Source organism: Sciurus vulgaris (genome assembly GCF_902686455.1).
Source record: "Sciurus vulgaris genome assembly, chromosome: 4".
Classification (NCBI taxonomy): domain Eukaryota; kingdom Metazoa; phylum Chordata; class Mammalia; order Rodentia; family Sciuridae; genus Sciurus; species Sciurus vulgaris.
Window position 1 is genome coordinate 67,298,491 of NC_136464.1, and position 18,631 is coordinate 67,317,121.

The 18,631-nt window shown below is 39.1% G+C and overlaps 1 protein-coding gene across 1 annotated transcript; it reads left to right on the top strand.

Annotated features, from left to right (window-relative positions):
• The first annotated feature begins 1,861 nt into the window (after positions 1 to 1,861).
• LOC306660075 (coiled-coil domain-containing protein 6-like) lies at positions 1,862 to 18,389 on the top strand. The gene is made up of 4 exons (XM_079138160.1): positions 1,862 to 1,961; positions 2,761 to 2,917; positions 5,441 to 5,538; positions 14,228 to 18,389. The coding sequence occupies exons 2-4, from the start codon at positions 2,772 to 2,774 to the stop codon at positions 14,257 to 14,259; spliced, it is 276 nt and encodes a 91-aa protein (XP_078994286.1). The 5' UTR covers positions 1,862 to 1,961; positions 2,761 to 2,771; the 3' UTR covers positions 14,260 to 18,389.
• Positions 18,390 to 18,631: the final 242 nt, after the last annotated feature.

Consider the following 18,631-nt stretch of genomic DNA (forward strand, 5'->3'; position numbering starts at 1 on the left):
GGCTCTTTACCGTACTGTCAGTTTGCCATTTTCTTCCTCTTTTATACTTGCCTTGTTGTGCCCCAAGGAAACTTTTTAGAAAAATTTGGGGAAGGATTTTTCATTCTTACTTTTTTCTTCCTGTTGTATACTTTTGTCCCTGAAAAGACTGCAGATACCAGTGCAGGTATCCATAAGTACTATTCTGATCTTATAAGGACAAAAGCTACTGAACCAAAGCAGCAAGTGGCTCTTAGCAACCTACAGATGGTTCTGTTGGGCTTGGAGGATGAGCCATGGATTTTCCTCACTGTCTGCCTCATCCCCCTTGGATTTGATGACCTGTGCCTCCTGTGGATTCAACTGTGGCATTGCCTCCCACCTCCAAGTCCCACTGCATGTGAACACGATCTCCTCTCTCTCAATAGTTCTCTTACGTGAGTTGAGCATTAGAATCTCCTGTGAACTTTAATACATACAGTGGCTGGGCCTCTGATGCTCAGGGATTCCAATTTAATTGGCCCAGATGGGATTTGGGCATTGGTATTTCCTACCCATCAAATTGGAAGGGCAGGTTAGAATCCTTTGGGGGCCATCTCTTTCATGTTTGTCTTCAATTGATGGTATTTTTGACTAAATTCTGAGAGGTAGCTGAAGATGTGGGAAATACAAACTGTGGCCCCAAAGGAATAGAGAGAGAAGGAAGGTGCATGACTCATGCAAGTAACCCCAGTAGAGGGCACCCGAGGAATGCCACGGTGCCACCCTCTGTGCCTGGGTCCTTGACACCAGAGAAGTTGGACCTGGGGCCTTGTCTGCCTCTGGCATTTGAGTGAATTATGGAATTGCCAGGTACTCTTCCAGTCCTCCCAGCAAGACCTTGTCTCCAAATAAAAATGAATGAATAAATTAAAAACTTTTTAAAAAGGACTGAGGATGTAGCACTCACCCTCCATTTAGGCAACATTCTTATAGGTTTTTGTTTCAGTATTGCCCTTCTAATGCCCAGGTGCTACAGAATTGACTTTTTTTTTTTTTTTTTTTGGAAAGACATGCTTCCTCTTAAATGTTCTAGAAGCCTCATGAACCTTCAATTCTGGGAGACTTTTCTATTTAAGGAAGAGAAAGGTAACTTGCTCTGATGGTCACCTCTGTGGTTCCAGAAACCTTCAGTATGCCCAGATGCCTAGCTGGTACCTACTGTAGAGCTAAATGAAAAATTCTGCACACTTTCATATTTGGGAAGAAATAATTTAAATCATTCATATTAAAAGTGCACTTTGTAAATATTTTCCCAGCATGCCTTCAATTAAAGGGATTTTTGAGACTGGATTAGACAGCAGGGTTTCTGGCTATATTGAAAACAACTGAGGGATTTAGTATGTAGAGTACATAATAGTGTTTAACATTTGATATTTTTATTTGAATTTCTTAAAATAAGGATATTCAGGAGCTTTTGTATATTCTGTAATGATGTATTCTTGGAAATCATTAAACGATTATCATCAAGTTATTTGCTGAAACGTTAGATCTTTGTAGAGTTGCTTAAAACTGAAACAAATTTGATGGACATTGGGATTCCAAGTAGGGTCAGATGTGGGAGTGAAATGGTTTATGCAGCTCCTCCCTTGTTCTGAAATTTGGGCTCAGTAATAATATAGTAACCTATAGGAAACTCTTAGACATAAGCATAGTCACTGAATTGCAGCTTTTTTCAAAGGAGAGAAGTGTATGGAGATTTTACTTTTCCTAAGTTCATTGACTATAACCGGGAAAAAGAAGGAAGCAAGGCAGATGGTAGATACTAAGTTTTATATTAAGTTTTTTCTGGTTACTTGGTAACAGCAAATTCTGTCTGAGGTTAACCAGAATGGGGGGAGGGGTGTTTGCCTTTTATTGTAACAGCCACAGGATCGTATGAAGAATAAACTCAGAAGGACAGGGGAACTTAGCAGAAGGAGATTCTGGGACCTCGTAAAGATGTAAGTTTCCCATTTCAGATCCTGGAAAAGAGAATCTAAGTGACTCAGCCTGGGATAACATATAGTGTATAGTGATAGTGTATAGCTGGGGAGGCTGGGTATGTGGGACATCTCCAGAAAAGCAGGGTTGGGCATAAGCAAGACACCAGCTCAACAGGTGCTGGCATTATGCAGATCATCACCTAACATCTGACTTGGGCTCTGCATGAATCAGGGTAATACCATTGCACATCACAAATGAGGCCTATTTGAACTATTATTCTAAAGCTTTCTTATTTACCATCAATTTCTCTTTTCATAAAAAGAATTCTAACTGTTATTGAGTGTTACTAGCACTGTGCTTCTTTGTGCACCTCCTCTACCAGGGACGATTCTTGTGTTAACAAGTGTGACAGGCCCCAGAGGTGACCTGCAGTGTCTGGAGCAGAGAAGCAACCAAGTTTGTACCTGGAGGGCATCCTGTGGCAGAATCCATTTCCCTTAAATGGGCTCCCTTCTCTTCCAGTTCCAGCAACATAGAGAAGTCACTACCTCCAGACTCGGCTACAATTCCACTTCCTCTTCCACTTAAAGCTCCTTAGAATGAAAAGGAAAGGGAATGAAGATACCCAGCACTGCCTTTTATGTTTTTCTGAAATGGAATAAATTTCAAATACAGGTTTCATTTGTGTGCATGAGTATGAGAAGTACTGTCTGGTGGTAATTCTCCTATCTGCTGACAAGGAACTGGAGGCTCCTTTTTAAGATTTAGCTAATGATTGTGTGAAATGTGGTTTAATTGAGAATGCTGGCTTTTCAGACTCAGAGAAAATGGCCCAGTATCTGGAGCAGGAACATCACCTGAGGGAAGAGAACTTGAGGCTGCAGAGGAAGCTGCAGAGGGAAATGGAGAGAAGAGAAGCCCTCTGTCGACAGCTCTCCGAGAGCGAGTCCAGCTTAATAATGGATGATAAAAGGTGCGCGCATGTCCTGAGTCTTAGAACAAACAGGTCCCAATAGACCTGTCTTTGCATTCTGTTAGAAACAGTAGGTGACTTAAACACATTTCAAATGAACAGCGATGATGAATGTCACCACATTGAACTAGATGGTCAGAATAGATGAATGTGGGAGGTTGGACACTTTCCTTAAGTAGAAAATGAAGAAACAAAATTTTCATTTTAAGATTATTTGGTGGGGAAGAAATGGAAGCAGAGTTTGCCTTCATTGTTGACTTAGCCTAATTCTGTGTTAAGGCTGTTTAAAGCATGGGTACATCTTAACTTCCATGGAAGGATAAGCAAGCTGTAGTGCAGCCCGAGGAAACAAATGTCTGTTGTAGGTTGAAGGAACCAGCAGGAGACAGGTACAGGTGGCTGATATCCCAAGGACTTGCCACAGCACAGTGGATAACTTCTGAGTCTTTTTGCAGCTACCCTTTAAAAATAAAATTAACACATTGCATTCACCTGCTTGAGACAATACATTGAACCTCCTCATCGTCCCACTATGGGTGGGCTCACCTGAGAGGGTCGTCCATTGGTTAACTAGAGGAACTGGTCTCAGATTTTGTCCCTCATCTCTCTTTTCTATGTCCTCCTCTGAACTTCAGAGGAAAGTGTTCTTAAGATAAATGACAAATGTAAATTAAAACAACAACAAAACTCCTGTTTAATTAGCAGAGAAACCCTGCTAGGTAGGGGATTAGCTTTTCTCTGAGCCAGATCATTTCTGCAAGGAAACTCCCTGTTCTGGATTAAGGACCTTAGACCACATCTCAGTGTGAGAGGGGAGACTGAGCTTCCTCAGGGGCCCCTCCAACTCCACTGGGGCAGCCAGTGTATGAGAGCAGGATTTGAGGAGGAGCAGTGTTGATGCCAAACATGTCTGAAACCAAGGCATATCAGCACATCGTCATTTCATATTATAGATTAGATCCAGGGGCTGCCAAGGATTTTGATCTGTTTGCTGTGGACAGTTTCAAGAAAAATGTAAGATTTTCTAATTAGAAAATCTACAAAGGAGAAAAAAAAAAGGCATTTATAAAAAGAGGACAGTATGTTTATCCTATTTAAAATATTTGTATGTGACCTCATTTGAAAAGAATAAACATGATTATTTTTGAAAAGTTTGTATTACAAAACTGTCATCCATAATTCTAAATTTCACTGATCTACTTCTGGCATTTTCCCATTTTTTTTTTCTCTAAAAATCTTCTGAGAATCTTCTGACTGATAGTGTCAGCTAGAACACTAGACAGCTTATTAGCTACTTTATTAACCACCTTGAATCTCAGAGCAGACCACGAGTTACCTTACAAAGCATCCAGTACTCAATTTTGGACAGTTTCTTCTGACTGTGGTGACAATGCTCAAGTCACTTCTGATTGCAGATGAATGTTTTTTTCAGAATTGATATTCCCTCCAGAAGGTCTGCTTTACTTTTTGTAGGTCAGATTATCCCAACCAGAGTACAGCTGCCCAATAAGTACTTCTCTGTCTTCTAGAATTGGGAGAAAGAAAATCATGACACTTCAGACCACAAGAAGTGGTGCTGGCTGCCTATCTGGATGTAGAATACAAAGAGAGGTCCCTCCCAGTGCCACTATGGTGAGCTGCTCTAAAGAGAATAGGAAGAATAAGCGGTGGCTACGTAGTTGCAGTACTTGTGAAACTAAGAACTGAACTTGAACTGATTTGTTCAAGTCCATAAATGTGCTTAGAAGTGGCCACATCAGTTTCTTCTGTGAAGTGACTGAATATCAGGGCTGAGGTCTTCCTTGGGATAAGGGTGCACACACATATGGCTACAGGCCCATGAAAGATGGTTTATCAGGAAGTTTCTCAAGCAGAAATTTCCCCTCCTCAGCACTCTGTGCTTTGTTCACAAAGTGAAAGCTGATGTTCCTCACAATCACATTTCAGCATTCTCTGGTCTGATGTGTCTTTCAAATACAGGAAAACGCTAGACTCAGCAAAGCGTGACTGAGCATGACCAGTCAAAGGTGCTTGATACTCATGTGCTCTTGTGGTCATTTATTAAGCATGAATTGCCTTGTAAAAAGGTGACATTCAGTTCATGCATGAATGTGACTTTAAACTTTAATTTCATATCATAAATTTCTGGGGGCTCTGTTGATTTTGAGTATCAAATATTAATTCAAACATAGTTATTAAAACATGGGTATCTTTGTAGTTCTTGGGATGTTAGAGGTAAATTTCTGCATAGTCATGGTGTGCTGGAGAAAAGTCTGTCCTCTCTGTTGTATCACAAGGTTCTTCATCCTGAGCAAAAACATCCTGAATTCCCAACCCTTTGCCAAATAGTGGAACAATGTGACTTGGGAGTCCATGTTATAAATGTCTCCTGGCTACATTATCACTCTGAACATTCCAGATTTTAACTTCAGAATGTGACCTCCAAACACTTTCTCATAGGAGCTCTCTTAAGAACTATTTAAATGCAGTTTGTTCTGATCCTTTCCCCTTCTCCCCACTTAGGTATTTTAATGAGATGTCTGCACAAAGATTAAGACCTCGTACTGTGTCCAGCCCAATCCCTTACACACCTCCAAGTTCAAGTAGGCCTATATCACCTGGTGAGTATTTGTCTTCAGCTACCTCACTGACTGATTTACAGCATGTTTAATAGGCAACCACGAACGTGTTCCCTTCTAGCATTTAAATAACTTGTAAACAAGTCATGTGATTTTCAAAAATAACAAAAACAAGTCACTATCAAGATTGAATCTTAACTTGAAATTTTGAAGCACCGAAGTTGTAGTGCTAGCTGATATTTTTCTTCAAAATTTTTAACCTTAAAGAAATTTGAATCCAAAACACCTTTTTAAAAGAAGACTGTTAAAAAGAAGACTATCTTTTGCTAAGATGTTAAATCTCAGTGGATGGACAGAATTCCTGGGTAGGTTTCCAAGATGCCTTATAACAGATCTTCTATTGTTTCCTTTATTATATTCCAATTTTTTATTTTCAGAATAATAAATATTGTAGGCTTCATTTTTCCCATGTTAAAATTGGGGAAGCAGTCACTAGGAGGTTCCTCAGATTCTGGTTACAGAGCCAGTAAGAGAGAAAGCAGGGCACAGCTGTTTCCCAGCCTGCGTTTTGCTTAGCATGAGCTGCCTCCTAATACTTCCCATGACTGGTGAGTGGAACTTGGCCCCAGTAGGCTGACCATACAAGAAGGAGTGGACTCGTGTCTGGCACGCTGATTCTGGCTTTGCTTTCAGAAGCCTTGTCCTCAAAGGCAGGCTTGTTTCATCAGAACCTGAAAGTACCCTCTCTAGGGTGTCTGGCTCAGCACCAGTACTGTGTGGGGTTCTTGGGCCAGGAGGACAAGTCAGTGATCCAGCAAGAGAGGAAGAGGGAACAGGAGGTGGTGGAGGAGGGGGAGGAAAGACAGGTGGCAGCCAAGGAATTGCATCTTGTGGCCGAAATGAAGAGACTGTTGTTCTTGTGCTGGTTGCTAAACATGTTTTAAACAGAACTGGAGGAAAACTGTATGAAATTCGGGAAGGGGATGGAGGAGGAGTTTCACAGTGGAATGGAATGAGGTGACTGCCTTCAAGTGGGGCCGCATAAAGGTTTTGTAATGTCAAACACTGTCCATTTAGGGCAATGGTATTTTGTTTTGTCTGTCATAATAATTAAAGTGAAGGACCCCTCCCCTTAAGGTTGATGAAGAAAATGGTGCTGTAATGCCATTGGCTATTAAGAGCATGAGAAAGAAATGGCTTGGTTTTGTGATTTGGGGATCCAGCCCAGCACTGGGCTGCTGTGACCTTTTTTTAAGTGGAGAAAATCAACAGATGAAATGTCAACACAAAGAGTAGCAGCTTGTGTATATTTTGAACCAGCATGCTCTCTGACATCAAGCAGGGGAAAAAAGGACTAATTGCAGATCAAAATGACTTTCTATCAAGGATAATAATGGTATGGTCATTGGACCTTGTTTTTGCCAAGAGGATGTTCCTGAATCTGTTTCTCCTTATCTCCAGTGGCCTTAAGTCTTCTCTTCCTATTTGCCTCACTGTTTTCTCTCAAAATAACTCTTGGCTTTATTACCATGATAAAGGTCTTCTTTTGCCTACTGATTTATTGATGTAAAAAGTAGGCATGAATCAGGAAGTGGCAAGATAGAGGGCTACTTTGCAGTTGATGGAGATGCTGATTCATACTAAGTATAATTTAATATCATATTTGAAATTAAATTAAATTTTAGAGACACTTAATTTCCAAGGATTAAAAAGAATGTTTCAGTCACTGAAAAAAGAAAAGAAAGTCAGACCTTGGTTCAGAATATTACTTTTATTATAACACACATATTCTGCAGAAAAATTGTATTCCATTTGAATAATTTTGACATTTTCTGTTTTTTTTTTTTTTTTTGTCCCTATACTGGGACCTACTTCAAGCATACGGCTTGCTTGGCTAGATAAGCTATTTGATCTTCCCTTAAAATGTTTAATAAATAACACTTATTGTTTTTCCTTTCAGATGACTTAAATGATAATGTTTTATCCTACTTTAAGATATATCATAAAAGTAAATTTGATCTCCTATTTAAGTGTAGATTTATTCCATCCTATTCTGGTAATATTACCACATCAGCAAAACAGGAATATTCCAATATTTTTTTCACTTTCATTTTTCTGGAAAAAATTGTGATTCTCAGTGTTAAGAATATTTCAACACTTCCTTAGTTGAAGTTTGTATACTTTTTATTTGCACTTTAAACACTTTGGTTTTTCTTCCTCCCTCCCTAGTTGTGGCTGACATTGGAAATCTTGCCTTTTCACTGGCTTTTTGTAGTATTTTGCATCCTTTTTCACAATTTGATTGAAAAACACCAATCTAATAACTTTTAAAAATTATTTATTTATTTTTTATTTTTCACAGACTGCATTTTGATTCATTGTACACCAATGGGGTACATCATTTTGTTTCTATGGTTGTACACAATGTAGATTCATACCATTTGTGTAATCATACATGTACATAGGGTAAAAATGTCTGTCTCATTCTACCATTTTTCATACCCCCCTCTCTCTCATTTCCTTCTACATAATCTAAAGTTCCTCCATTCTTCTCTCACTCCCCAACCATGACCCCCATTTTACATCATCATCCACTTATCAGGGAAAACATTTGCCCTTTGGTTTTTTGGGTTTGGCTTATTTCACTTAGCATGATATTCTCCAACTCCATACATTTACCTGCAATACATTTACTATAATATTATTATTCTTTGTGGCTGAATTATATTCCATTGTGTATTTATACCACAGTTTCTTTATCCATTCCTCTGTTGAAGGGCATCTAGGTTGGTTACAAATTTATAAAGAACTTATAAACTTTACACCAAAAATACAAAGAACCCCATCAATAAGTGGGCCAAGGAACTGGACAGACACTTTACAGAAGTAGTGGCATAGGTGATTAATAAATATATGAAAAAGTGTTCAACATCTCTAGTCACTAGAGAAATGCAAATGAAAACACTAAGATTTCATCTTACTCTAATTAGAATGACTATTATCAAGAACACAAACAATAACAGAGGTTGGCCTGGATGTGGGGGAAAAGGGACACTTTTATATTGCTGGAGGAGTTGCAAATTGGTGCAAACACTCTGGAAAGTAGTGTGGAGAATCCTCAGAAAACTTGGAATGGACCCACCTTTTGACCCAGTTATCCCACTCCTTGGTTTATACCCAAAGGACTTAAAATCAGCATACTACAGTAATGCAGCCACATCAATGTTTATAGCAATTCAAAATAGCTAATAACTTATGAAAGTTCCTCTTCTTGATTACAAGTAGCTTAATATGTGTGAATTACATATAGAAAGTGAGTTACTTGTCAACTATTATTTTTCAAGTCCTTTCATATTTTATAATGCCTAAGAAAAGGATATTCCCAATTAGCACATTCTGTAGCTAAATGAGGGGTGGATAGTAATGAGGTCCAAAAATAACTTTCTCTCACTATGATGGGCACACTCAGCTCCCAGACTTTGGTTCCATTCTTCAGAGAAAAGAATGTAGGCTGCTTGAGTGATGGATGTTTCCAGAGCTGGGGCACCTGGTAGGACAATAGGGTAAGGAAGTGCTCAAAAACTAAATGAGGGGTGTTTGTCTGGTTAATACAGGAGTTATCAAACACCAGAACTAAAACAATTCGAGCAATAAAAGAAACGAGTGCAACATAATGATATTTCAGTCAATGATGGACTGCATATAAGATGGAATTGCCAACTGACATTATGTCAGTATTAGTTTGCAAGTACCCTTTATGATACTCACACAATAATGAAATCTCCTAAGGATGCATTTCTCAGACTGTGCCCTCCTCATTCAGCTATGACTATGTTCTATTTAGTGAGGCAGTTTTTGCATTTTGAAATTTCAACCTATGGTTTTTTGGTTTTGTTTTAGATTTTTATATTTTGTTATATTCTGAGCAAGAGGGTGAGATGTTTCGATCATTAGCATTTAAGGGAAAACAAAAATCAATAAGACATGGCCCCTGGCCTCTAAGAGGCAACAGGGCCTATAAGGTACAACAGGACCTGGGGAAGTAGGTAAAACAATACATACGATAATAACTCATTTTATCCTCATGATAATTTTGTGAAGTAGTCCCACTTTCCAGTTAAAGAATTTAAAGCACAGTGGAATTAAGTGATTTGTCTACTGTCAACTGTTCAGTGTCAACTGACAGCTAGGATCCAAGGTAATCTTACAGTCTGGCTTTAAAGTCTGGGTTTTTTGCCTCTTCAAAGGACAAGGGAGGTGCTGGGGACAGAACACTGGAGGAAGGAAATAGGAAGGAAAAAGAAGACAATCTCAGGCACTGGGGAGAGTATGGACAGACAGGTCTGAGGGAGGGGTGATAAGATCTTCTTCCTCACTTTGCTGCTCAGGGGACAAGCTCCCCTTAACTTTGGAGATTTTTGGGTGTTTAGGATTAAACCAAGGGGACCTTACCACCGACCTATATCCACAGTCCTTTTTGTTTTATTTTGAGACAGGTTCTCACTAAATTGCCACGACTAGCCTTGAACTTGCAATTCTCCTTCCTTAGCCTCCTGAGTCACTGTGATTATAAATGTGTGCCACTGCATCTGGCTGAAATTCTTATTTGTTTGGTTTGGGGTGAGGGACAGAAGATTTTTATACCCACATTGAGAACACTGACCTAGAGCAGCTGGAAGTAGTTTGAAACCAAATGCAGAAGTTCTTTATAGCAGCGAAAAGGGATTTTTTTTTTTTTGATAGGTATGTAATAGTTTTTGAATATTCTTGGTTGTTGGCTTAATAAACTCATAATAACTCTTCAGAAAAATTAGCCTAGTAATATTGGAAAACAGGCTAGATTTTTTAAAAATTTTAAATGAAGCTCTTGAGCTCTCTTCAGGTATAAGGGTACACTTTTATAGACTTTCTCTTAAATTTAACACTTTCATAAGAAGTAGAATCAGGGTTTTATTCCCCAAACCTATTTAAGGACAATCTCTTCTTCCCTTTTCCAGCTGAACAATGCCCTTGTGGTACCAGTAAGCATCATGTTAACTGACCACTTAGCTTCAAAAGACTCATGTTTTACCTCAGACCTCCATTTTGCAAATGGGAATCAAAAATCCACAATTGGAAATGGATATATGCCCAACAGAAAGTATCAGTATTGACAATCAAACCCAGAAACAAAGCAAGCCCTTGTCATTAGGTTTTGAGGGCATAGCAAAGTCCTGTTGTAGGACAACTGAATCCAGAGCCTTGGTGTATTGTAGAAGCAAACAGTGTATAGAAAAGCATCTTTAATAAGATATTTTTTCCTTAAATAACACTTTCTTTCAGGAACTATTGGATATAAAGGGCTTTTGCTTCCTGTGTTGATTATTGTCAGGTTGTGAAGTTTTCAGTAGTTCTGCTTGTTATTATGCTTGTGACACATCAGACACACACAAAATAGTTCAGTATGCTTGTTGTTGGTGCATCTTTTGACATTTCCCCTTTTGTCACATTTGATTTTTGACCCTTAACTCTATTTTTTCCACACTTAATTTTTTTGTCTTCTCATATCCTCCTATTCCTACCCTTCACTTCAGTTGAACTCCTGACAGGGCTCGACATTTTTTTTTTTTTCTTTTCTTTTCAGTATGGGGGATTGAACACAGGGGCACTTAACCACTGAGCTATATCCCCAAACCCTTTTATTTTTTATTTTGAGACAGGGTCTCCCTAAATTGCTTAGGGACTCAGTAAGTTCCTGAGGCTGGACTTGAACTTGAAATCTTCCTGCCTCATCCTCCCAAGTTGCTGAGATTACAGGCATGTGCCACTGTGTCTGGCTCAACATTTTTAATTGTGATAGAAACACCTAACATGAAAACAGTTTCTTGAATTCTTCAGTGTACCATTCAGTATTGTTAAGTATAGGCACAATGTTGTACAGCAACTCTCTAGGGCTTATTTGTCTTGCTTTACAGAAAATTTATGCCTTTTGAACAGCAATTCTGCCTTTTTTCCTCTTCTTCCCATTGCTGACAACTAACTTTCTGTCTCTGTGTCTGTGAGTTTGATTGTTTCAGATTCCACATAGGAGTGGAAGCATTGAGTATCTGTCTTTCTGTGACTGTGTTATTTCACTTCAGCATAGTGTGTTCCAGGTTCATTCATGTCATCACATATAGCAGGATCTCCTTCGTTTGAAAGGAATTATATTGTATGTGTCTACCACATTTTTTCTTATGAGCTCATCCATGGATGGACAGTTAGGTTGTTTCCACATCTAGGCTGAATATTGAATAATGCTATGTGGAACATGGGAATCCAAATGTCTGAGATCCTGATTTCCATTCTTGTGGATGTTTACCCACAGGTGGAATTCCTATTTTCTATGGTGGTTCTATTTTCATTTGGTGGCAGGGGGCATCTCGATACCTTTTTTTTTTTTTTTTTTTTTGTAGTGGCTGCTCCATTTTAAATTTCCACCAACAGTACAAGGGTTCTAATTTCTCCATATTCTTGCTAAGACTTTTTTTTTTTTTAATAATAGCCATCCTAACAGATATGAAATGATATCTCATTGAGGTTTAATTTGTATTTCCCTGATGATTAGTGATGTTGAACATCGTTTCACATAGTTATCAACTATTTGTATCTCTGAAGAAATATCTACTTAAGTCTTCTGCTTTTTTAATTTTGGTGGTGGTGGTACTTGAGATCAAACCCAGGGCTTCTCATATGGTAGGCAAGTGCTATGCCATTGAGCAACATCTCCAGCTCCTTTTGAGCATTTTGTAATTGAGTTCTTTGTGTTTGTTTTGCTATTGTCATAGAAGTTTCTTAAATATTTCAGATATTAACCCCTTATCAGATATGTGGTTTGCAGACATTATCTCCTATTCTGTAGGTTGCCTTTTAGGTTGATTATTTTTTTTTCTAGGGCTTTAATAGTTTCTGATCTTAAAGTCTTTAATCCATTTGAGTTGATTTTCATTATAAGGGTCATATGTGGATATCCAGTTTTCTCAACATCTTTTGTTGAAGAGACTGTCCTTTGCCCACATGTGTTCTTGGCATGCTTCTCTTAGATCAGTTGATGGTATATGTGTGGGTTTATTTCTGGGCTTTCTATTCCATTCAAGGGATTGATTTTTGTATCCCTCATTATCCAGCATGCCATTCAGTGAGCCCACTGTCCTTCTTATCTGTTTTTATTTTTTTGGTTAATTGAGACTCTGCATTAAAAAACCTGTATGGTTGAAAACACTAAATAATTGGGTTAGAGATGATAATTTGTTGTTATATTTCGGGTTTATCATATGCAAGTCACACAGTTGGTTTTACACCACCAACATTGACTAGAGCCAGAATGTCTTACTACGATTCCCCAGGTCTTCATGTGCACCACATGGGGACGTCCTGTGGCATCATAGTAAGGGTCTGTGGGGTGGGAAGCAGCGCTTCTAAAGGTGGTACCAGAGTCCTCTTCTAAGGCTACAGTTGATGCCCTTAAACATTTGCCTTTTTCCCCATCTCCCCCTCCCCCATCAATTCACTTGAAACTACAGAGACTTCCCTGTAGATTGACACAAAGTTCTAGTGTTAAAACTAGACTCCTTCCCTCCTGGGGAAAACTTCAACTTTACTTCCTGTGAAAAACACCCTGTGTGTAACATAACTTGAAGTCTGATCAGTGCCTCGATTGAACTCAAGCCAGTTCCTTGCCATAAAGAATTACTGTTGGTTACCATAATGTCTGAAAATATTTATTGTCTGCACTTGCACAGTTCACTACCCTTGATATTCTCCCTGAAATTAACCTCGTTGCTAGTTTTACCAAGAAATTTCTCTCCTGGGATTAGAGGAAGCTTAAATGCCTCTGGTTCTAACTCCATTAAGGGAAGGGTTTTGTTTTGTTTTGTTTGCTTTTCCTACACACTTGGCTATATAGTTGGCTAATAGAGCAGTAAAAAAGTAGCTGATAGGACTGACATGGTGGTGAACATCTATAATCCCAGAGAATTCCAAGTTCGAGGCCAACTTTGGCAACTTAGTGAGACCCTGTCTCAAAATGGATGGGAAGGGGCAGACTTCAGGTATAACCTGTGGTAGTGTTTGCCTGGTTAGCATGAATGAGACCCTGGTTTGATGCCAAAAACTACACAAAAAGAGAGGTAGAAAGAGGGGAAGAAAGGAGAGAGAGAGAGAGAGAGAGAGAGAGAGAGAGAGAAGGGGGTAGTTAATAGGGTAAGAAAGAATTGAGGATATTTCCACTGAGATAATATTCAAAGAGGAACCCTAGTCTGTGAAATCATTGAGATATTTCTGAAGCTTTTTCCAAGTCAGTTTGATGGACTTTGTGCAAAATGGGGACTGTTTTGTTGAGCTCTGACCTTCGGGATATGGAGAAGTTGTTTGAGAGGAGTGAGAGGAGAAACTGAGGACATACAACTGACAGTGACCACATAAGGGGATGATATGACACCTGTTTTTAAAAGTTAGAGCTGTGTCATTCATGGGGCCATGTGCAGTAGTGTGACCAATGCAAGTTTTATAGTAATGTTGCCCAGCTTTTCCACAGGCGTAGGTGTGAGCACTACCTTAAGCTCTCCTGACTCCCCAGTACCCAGTGGGGATAAAGGAGATCAGTGGTTCCTGGTGTCTGCTGCTCAGTTCTCCAGGAGTCTCCGCTCCTGGTGGTGCTGTGTTGGAAACTTGCTGGCGCCCCAGGCTGACCTGCTTCCTGTCCTCTCCACAGAGGCCTTCACCACGGAGAAGCAACAGTCCTGACAAATTCAAACGGCCCACACCGCCTCCGTCTCCCAACACACAAACCCCAGTCCAGCCGCCTCCGCCTCCACCTCCGCCACCCATGCAGCCCGCGGTCCCCTCGGCAGGAGCCTCGCAGCCTGCCCCTTCGCAACATTCGGTGCACCCCTCCTCTCAGCCTTAATGCATGTGCTTAGTCTGAATTTCAAGTTGGGACTCGTCCATTGGAGCCGTCTCCTCAACGCCAAAGGCTTCCTTCCCTGGCATATTTGGATCTGACTTATTTGCACTGAGGTTATCTAGGCTTCACTATTCATTGTGTTGTAAACTTTCGTTGGAAACGCAGACAGTGTTGTGGGTCTACAACACTAACCAGACGACTTTCCATCCGTGTTTTACTTGAATCTACATGTATGTCCATTCCCTGGCTGGAACATTGGCTATTTGGTATTTGGTAATATAGCAGCAGTGTGCAATTTTTGCTTGGCCCCAGAGCTTCATTTTCTTAGCTTTTAGGTTTGTAAAATAAAAAGGGATATAGTTTTTATATTTTTTCCATGAATCTGCAGAAAATTACGAGCAGCTAATTTTAATTACTGAGCAGTTATTACCCCCTTCTCCAATTATTATGGTGTTTACCAAACATACCAAGAATTCAGCACTACAGTTCACACCTTTGAAAATCTGACTTTCAGTGTGGAGTGGGAAGTTAGAAGACATACCAAAACACACCCTGTTTAGTAGGGCTTTCTACAGGTACACTTTTATAGTTATTTCCAATGCAATTCAACATCTATGTCTCTCATAAAACAACTTGAAGAATGAATCACATGGCTAAATCTTCTCCACATACATGGGATGGATAATTCTTACATATTAATATGTGATTCTTCCCTTTACTATTAGAAAATACTATCTGCCATTAGACTATCTTGGCATAATGGCCACAAAATACTGTATTGCTTGGCAGAAAGAAAAGACACATAGAGGAAAGTGGTACATTAGCACCGAGGACTGCTTATTTTGTCCATTATAACCAAATTTGCTGTACAAAGAAGTATATTCTGAATACATTATTTCCATTCATTTAGCATTTGGTTTCACCTTGACATGGAATATAGAGTTGCTCTTTTCTTAATACTTGCCCCATCTTTCTTTTTGCTTCTCAGCAGTTACTGATTTATACTTTGGTAGTAAAGTGTCTTTTTTTACCACCTGTGTTTGCATATTTATATATGCTGTGCATGAATATAGCTTACTAGAGAATGTTTTATGAGAATGTGTATCTGTTGGATATAATCAGAGAACTGAATATTAATCTATCAGTAATTTTCAAGATTTCATGTTTTGTAATACAACCACTATGGAAATCAATATGGAGGTTCCTCAAAAGACTAGGCAAGGAACCATCATATGACCCAGTTATTCCACTCCTTAGGATTATTCCTGAAGAACTAAAGTCATTTTGCTACAGTGATACATGCATACCTGTGTTTAAAGCAGTACAATTCCAAAGAACCAAACCATGAAACCAACTTAGGTGTTCATCATCAAATGAGTGGATAAAGAAAATGTGTTATATATAGACATTTTATTCAGTTACAAAGAAAAATGAAATTATGTCATTTTTAGGAAAATGGATAGAACTTGAGACTATTATGTTATGTTAAGTGAAATAAGTCAAACTCAGATGGTCAAGGGTTTTATGTTTTCTCTCATCTGGGGAAGCTAGAGAATAAAAAAGAAAAGAAAGGTGGGGGGTTCAGGTCTCATGAATGTCAAAGGGAGATCAGTAGAAAAAAGAGACCTAGGGGTAGGAAGAAGAGAGGGAGTGGGGAGTGTTGGGGTATGATAGTGGCTAAATTATATTGTTATATTTTATGCATGTGTGAACATAAAACAAAAAAAATCCCATTGTTATGTACAACTAGAATATGCCAATAAAAACATGTGGAAAGATAAAAAAAGAGTTCCTGTTTTATAACAACCATCTATAATGCCTAACTCATTATTTAATACACTCCTAAAATAGGAACCATTATATCATAGATGTTTAATAATATACAGTAGAAACTTCCATTTTGCCTTTGAAGTATATTGAAGAGTTAACAGACCAGGAGTGGTGGTGCACATCTGTAATCCCAGTGACCCAAGAAGCTAGGGCAGGAGGACAGCAAATTCAAAGCCACACCCAGAAACTTAAAGAGGCCCTAAACACATAGACAGACCCTGTCTCAGAATACAAAATAAAAATGGGCTGGAGATGTGGCTCAGTGGTTAAATGCTCCTGGTTTCAATCCCTGGTTAACACTCCCCACCACCCCCAAAAAAAAAAAGTTAACAGAATGAAAAACAAATGTTATTGGATAATAGTGTTTGCATAGCATTTTAAGTACTGAGCAGTAAAAGCAACAAAATTATTTTTCAACTCTTCCTGCTTCTACCCCCAAATTGAGAATGTCATCCCCAATTATTAGGAATAATTAATCTGTAATAATTTTATTTATAATGACTGTAACATAGGTCATTATAGGGCAGTTCTCAAATATGGGGGGAAAGTTCGATATTTATTGTTGAGGCTTTGTTTTTAACATGATCAGACTGGGCCATGTCAAATTGGGAGGTAGAAGCCCCCTCATCTGTGGGAAACTGACTTATCTAGGCTGGGCACTTCTTGTGGAGGCTGAATGTACTACCTGCCATTTTGTTGTCCATTCAGACAAGCTAACCTGCTTTTGATCCCAGAAGGTCTTTGTAAAATAAGTAGCCATTCTGCAGCAAGTGGAGGGAGCAATAGTAGCTTCAGTAGTTTTATTTCCTGTCTTGTTGAGAGACCCTTGGCTACCATGTGCTGCTAATAGGATAAGTCTCTATTGCCAGATTGCCATGCCTTTTACACAAAACCAAATTAAACCTACCTAATACCCAACAACTCTGGGCTCTGAAACAGAATTCTTGAAATTTGGCAGATGGTGGAAGTATTTAAGATTGAATTTAACTTACTCCTTTGATTGGAAGTTTTCAGTTCTTAGCTCCTGAGATACTGACTATCTACCATGGAATGAATGTGTCTGAAATGGGACACATTCTGCTGCTGTGCCTTGTGAGTGACTTCTAACTGATTCGACCAGAAATAATCTATAATGTGAATTGTTAACTGTTCAATTGTAGGGCAGAAATGTGCATCACCCTTCCTTAGGTAGATATGAATTTTCCCTCCATGGAGACTTGTTTTCCCACAAGGCAAGAGAAAGACTAGTCATTTGTGCTTTGAGAGCTTAATATTTATCAGTACAGAAGAAATATTTCTTTGTCACTTGATCTTCTGTCTACTTCTTGTCTCATAAGTAACCTATACTGAAAACTTTGTAGTGATGACTACCAAAGAAATGCATAGTAAAACAAACTTTTATTTCCAAATTAATAAATAGCCAGCCATTGACACTGCTACACAAGTTCCATGCTCAAGAGCCATTGTAAGAGAGATTAAGGGGTTTTAGAGTTTGATTTTTTAGTTTCTCTCCTTTCTTTTTTCTCTGTGTGTGTTTGATAAAACATGTTAGCATAAAGTTTTGGGGCACATTTTTCAAAATGCTCAGCAGTTATGATTAACTGCTATGCCTAGGTTGCCTCTTGGTAGGCGGTTGAAGGAACCCGTGCTCATGATAACACAGTGCTGTGTGTGCAGGAGTGCTGTGTACATTCATGCCTTAATTCAGGCTACTGATCAAGTTTACTATTTGACTTAGTCTGCACCGTCATCTAGATTGTACTGTGCATCTCAGTCTGAGCTTCATCCTGGCAAAAACAAAGTTGCAGGCACAACATGTTAAGAATAATACATTCCTCTGGAAAAGTATGTGGTTGGATTGACCCTGAGTGGTCTTTGGACTTGACTTGGAACTTAGCCTGGAAAGCAAAAGTGGACTGTCAAAAGGAAAGAGGTCAACAGGGGAAAGAGGAGAGCCAGATGGTAGCACGCCTTTTCCCTCTGCATGTCCATGCACACTCTGTGTTGCTCATGGTGGCTTGTTTACAACTTGACTATGTTGGGATTCTGGTACTAGTGGCAATCTTGACATTCTTGGATGGAGTTTAGAGAGATGTAAGACTTCCAGTCTTTGATACATGTGCTGAATGAGAAACCTAAATAAAGATAATTTTTAAAAATATACCTCTTGAGTCTTAAGCCTTATCTCTCTCTCTCTCTCCCTCCCCCTCTCTCTCTCTCTCTCTCTCTGTTCTTTGGGTTGGAAAATGAACATTATTTCACTCCCAACTTAGAGTTTAAATTTTAAATGCTGCCTTACAAGGCAAACTCAGGGAAGATAGGGTGAAAGGTAGAGTTTAAAGTGCTGGCTACCTGCACCTGTTGAGTTTTGAAAATTCATTG

Excerpts from the sequence above, each read along its gene's own strand:
- LOC306660075 (XM_079138160.1), top strand. The coding sequence starts at position 2,772 with ATGGCCCAGTATCTGGAGCAGGAACATCACCTGAGGGAAGAGAACTTG. Across the intron at positions 2,918-5,440 it reads TTAATAATGGATGATAAAAG|GTATTTTAATGAGATGTCTG; the intron begins GTGCGCGCATGT and ends CTCCCCACTTAG. Across the intron at positions 5,539-14,227 it reads AAGTAGGCCTATATCACCTG|AGGCCTTCACCACGGAGAAG; the intron begins GTGAGTATTTGT and ends TCCTCTCCACAG.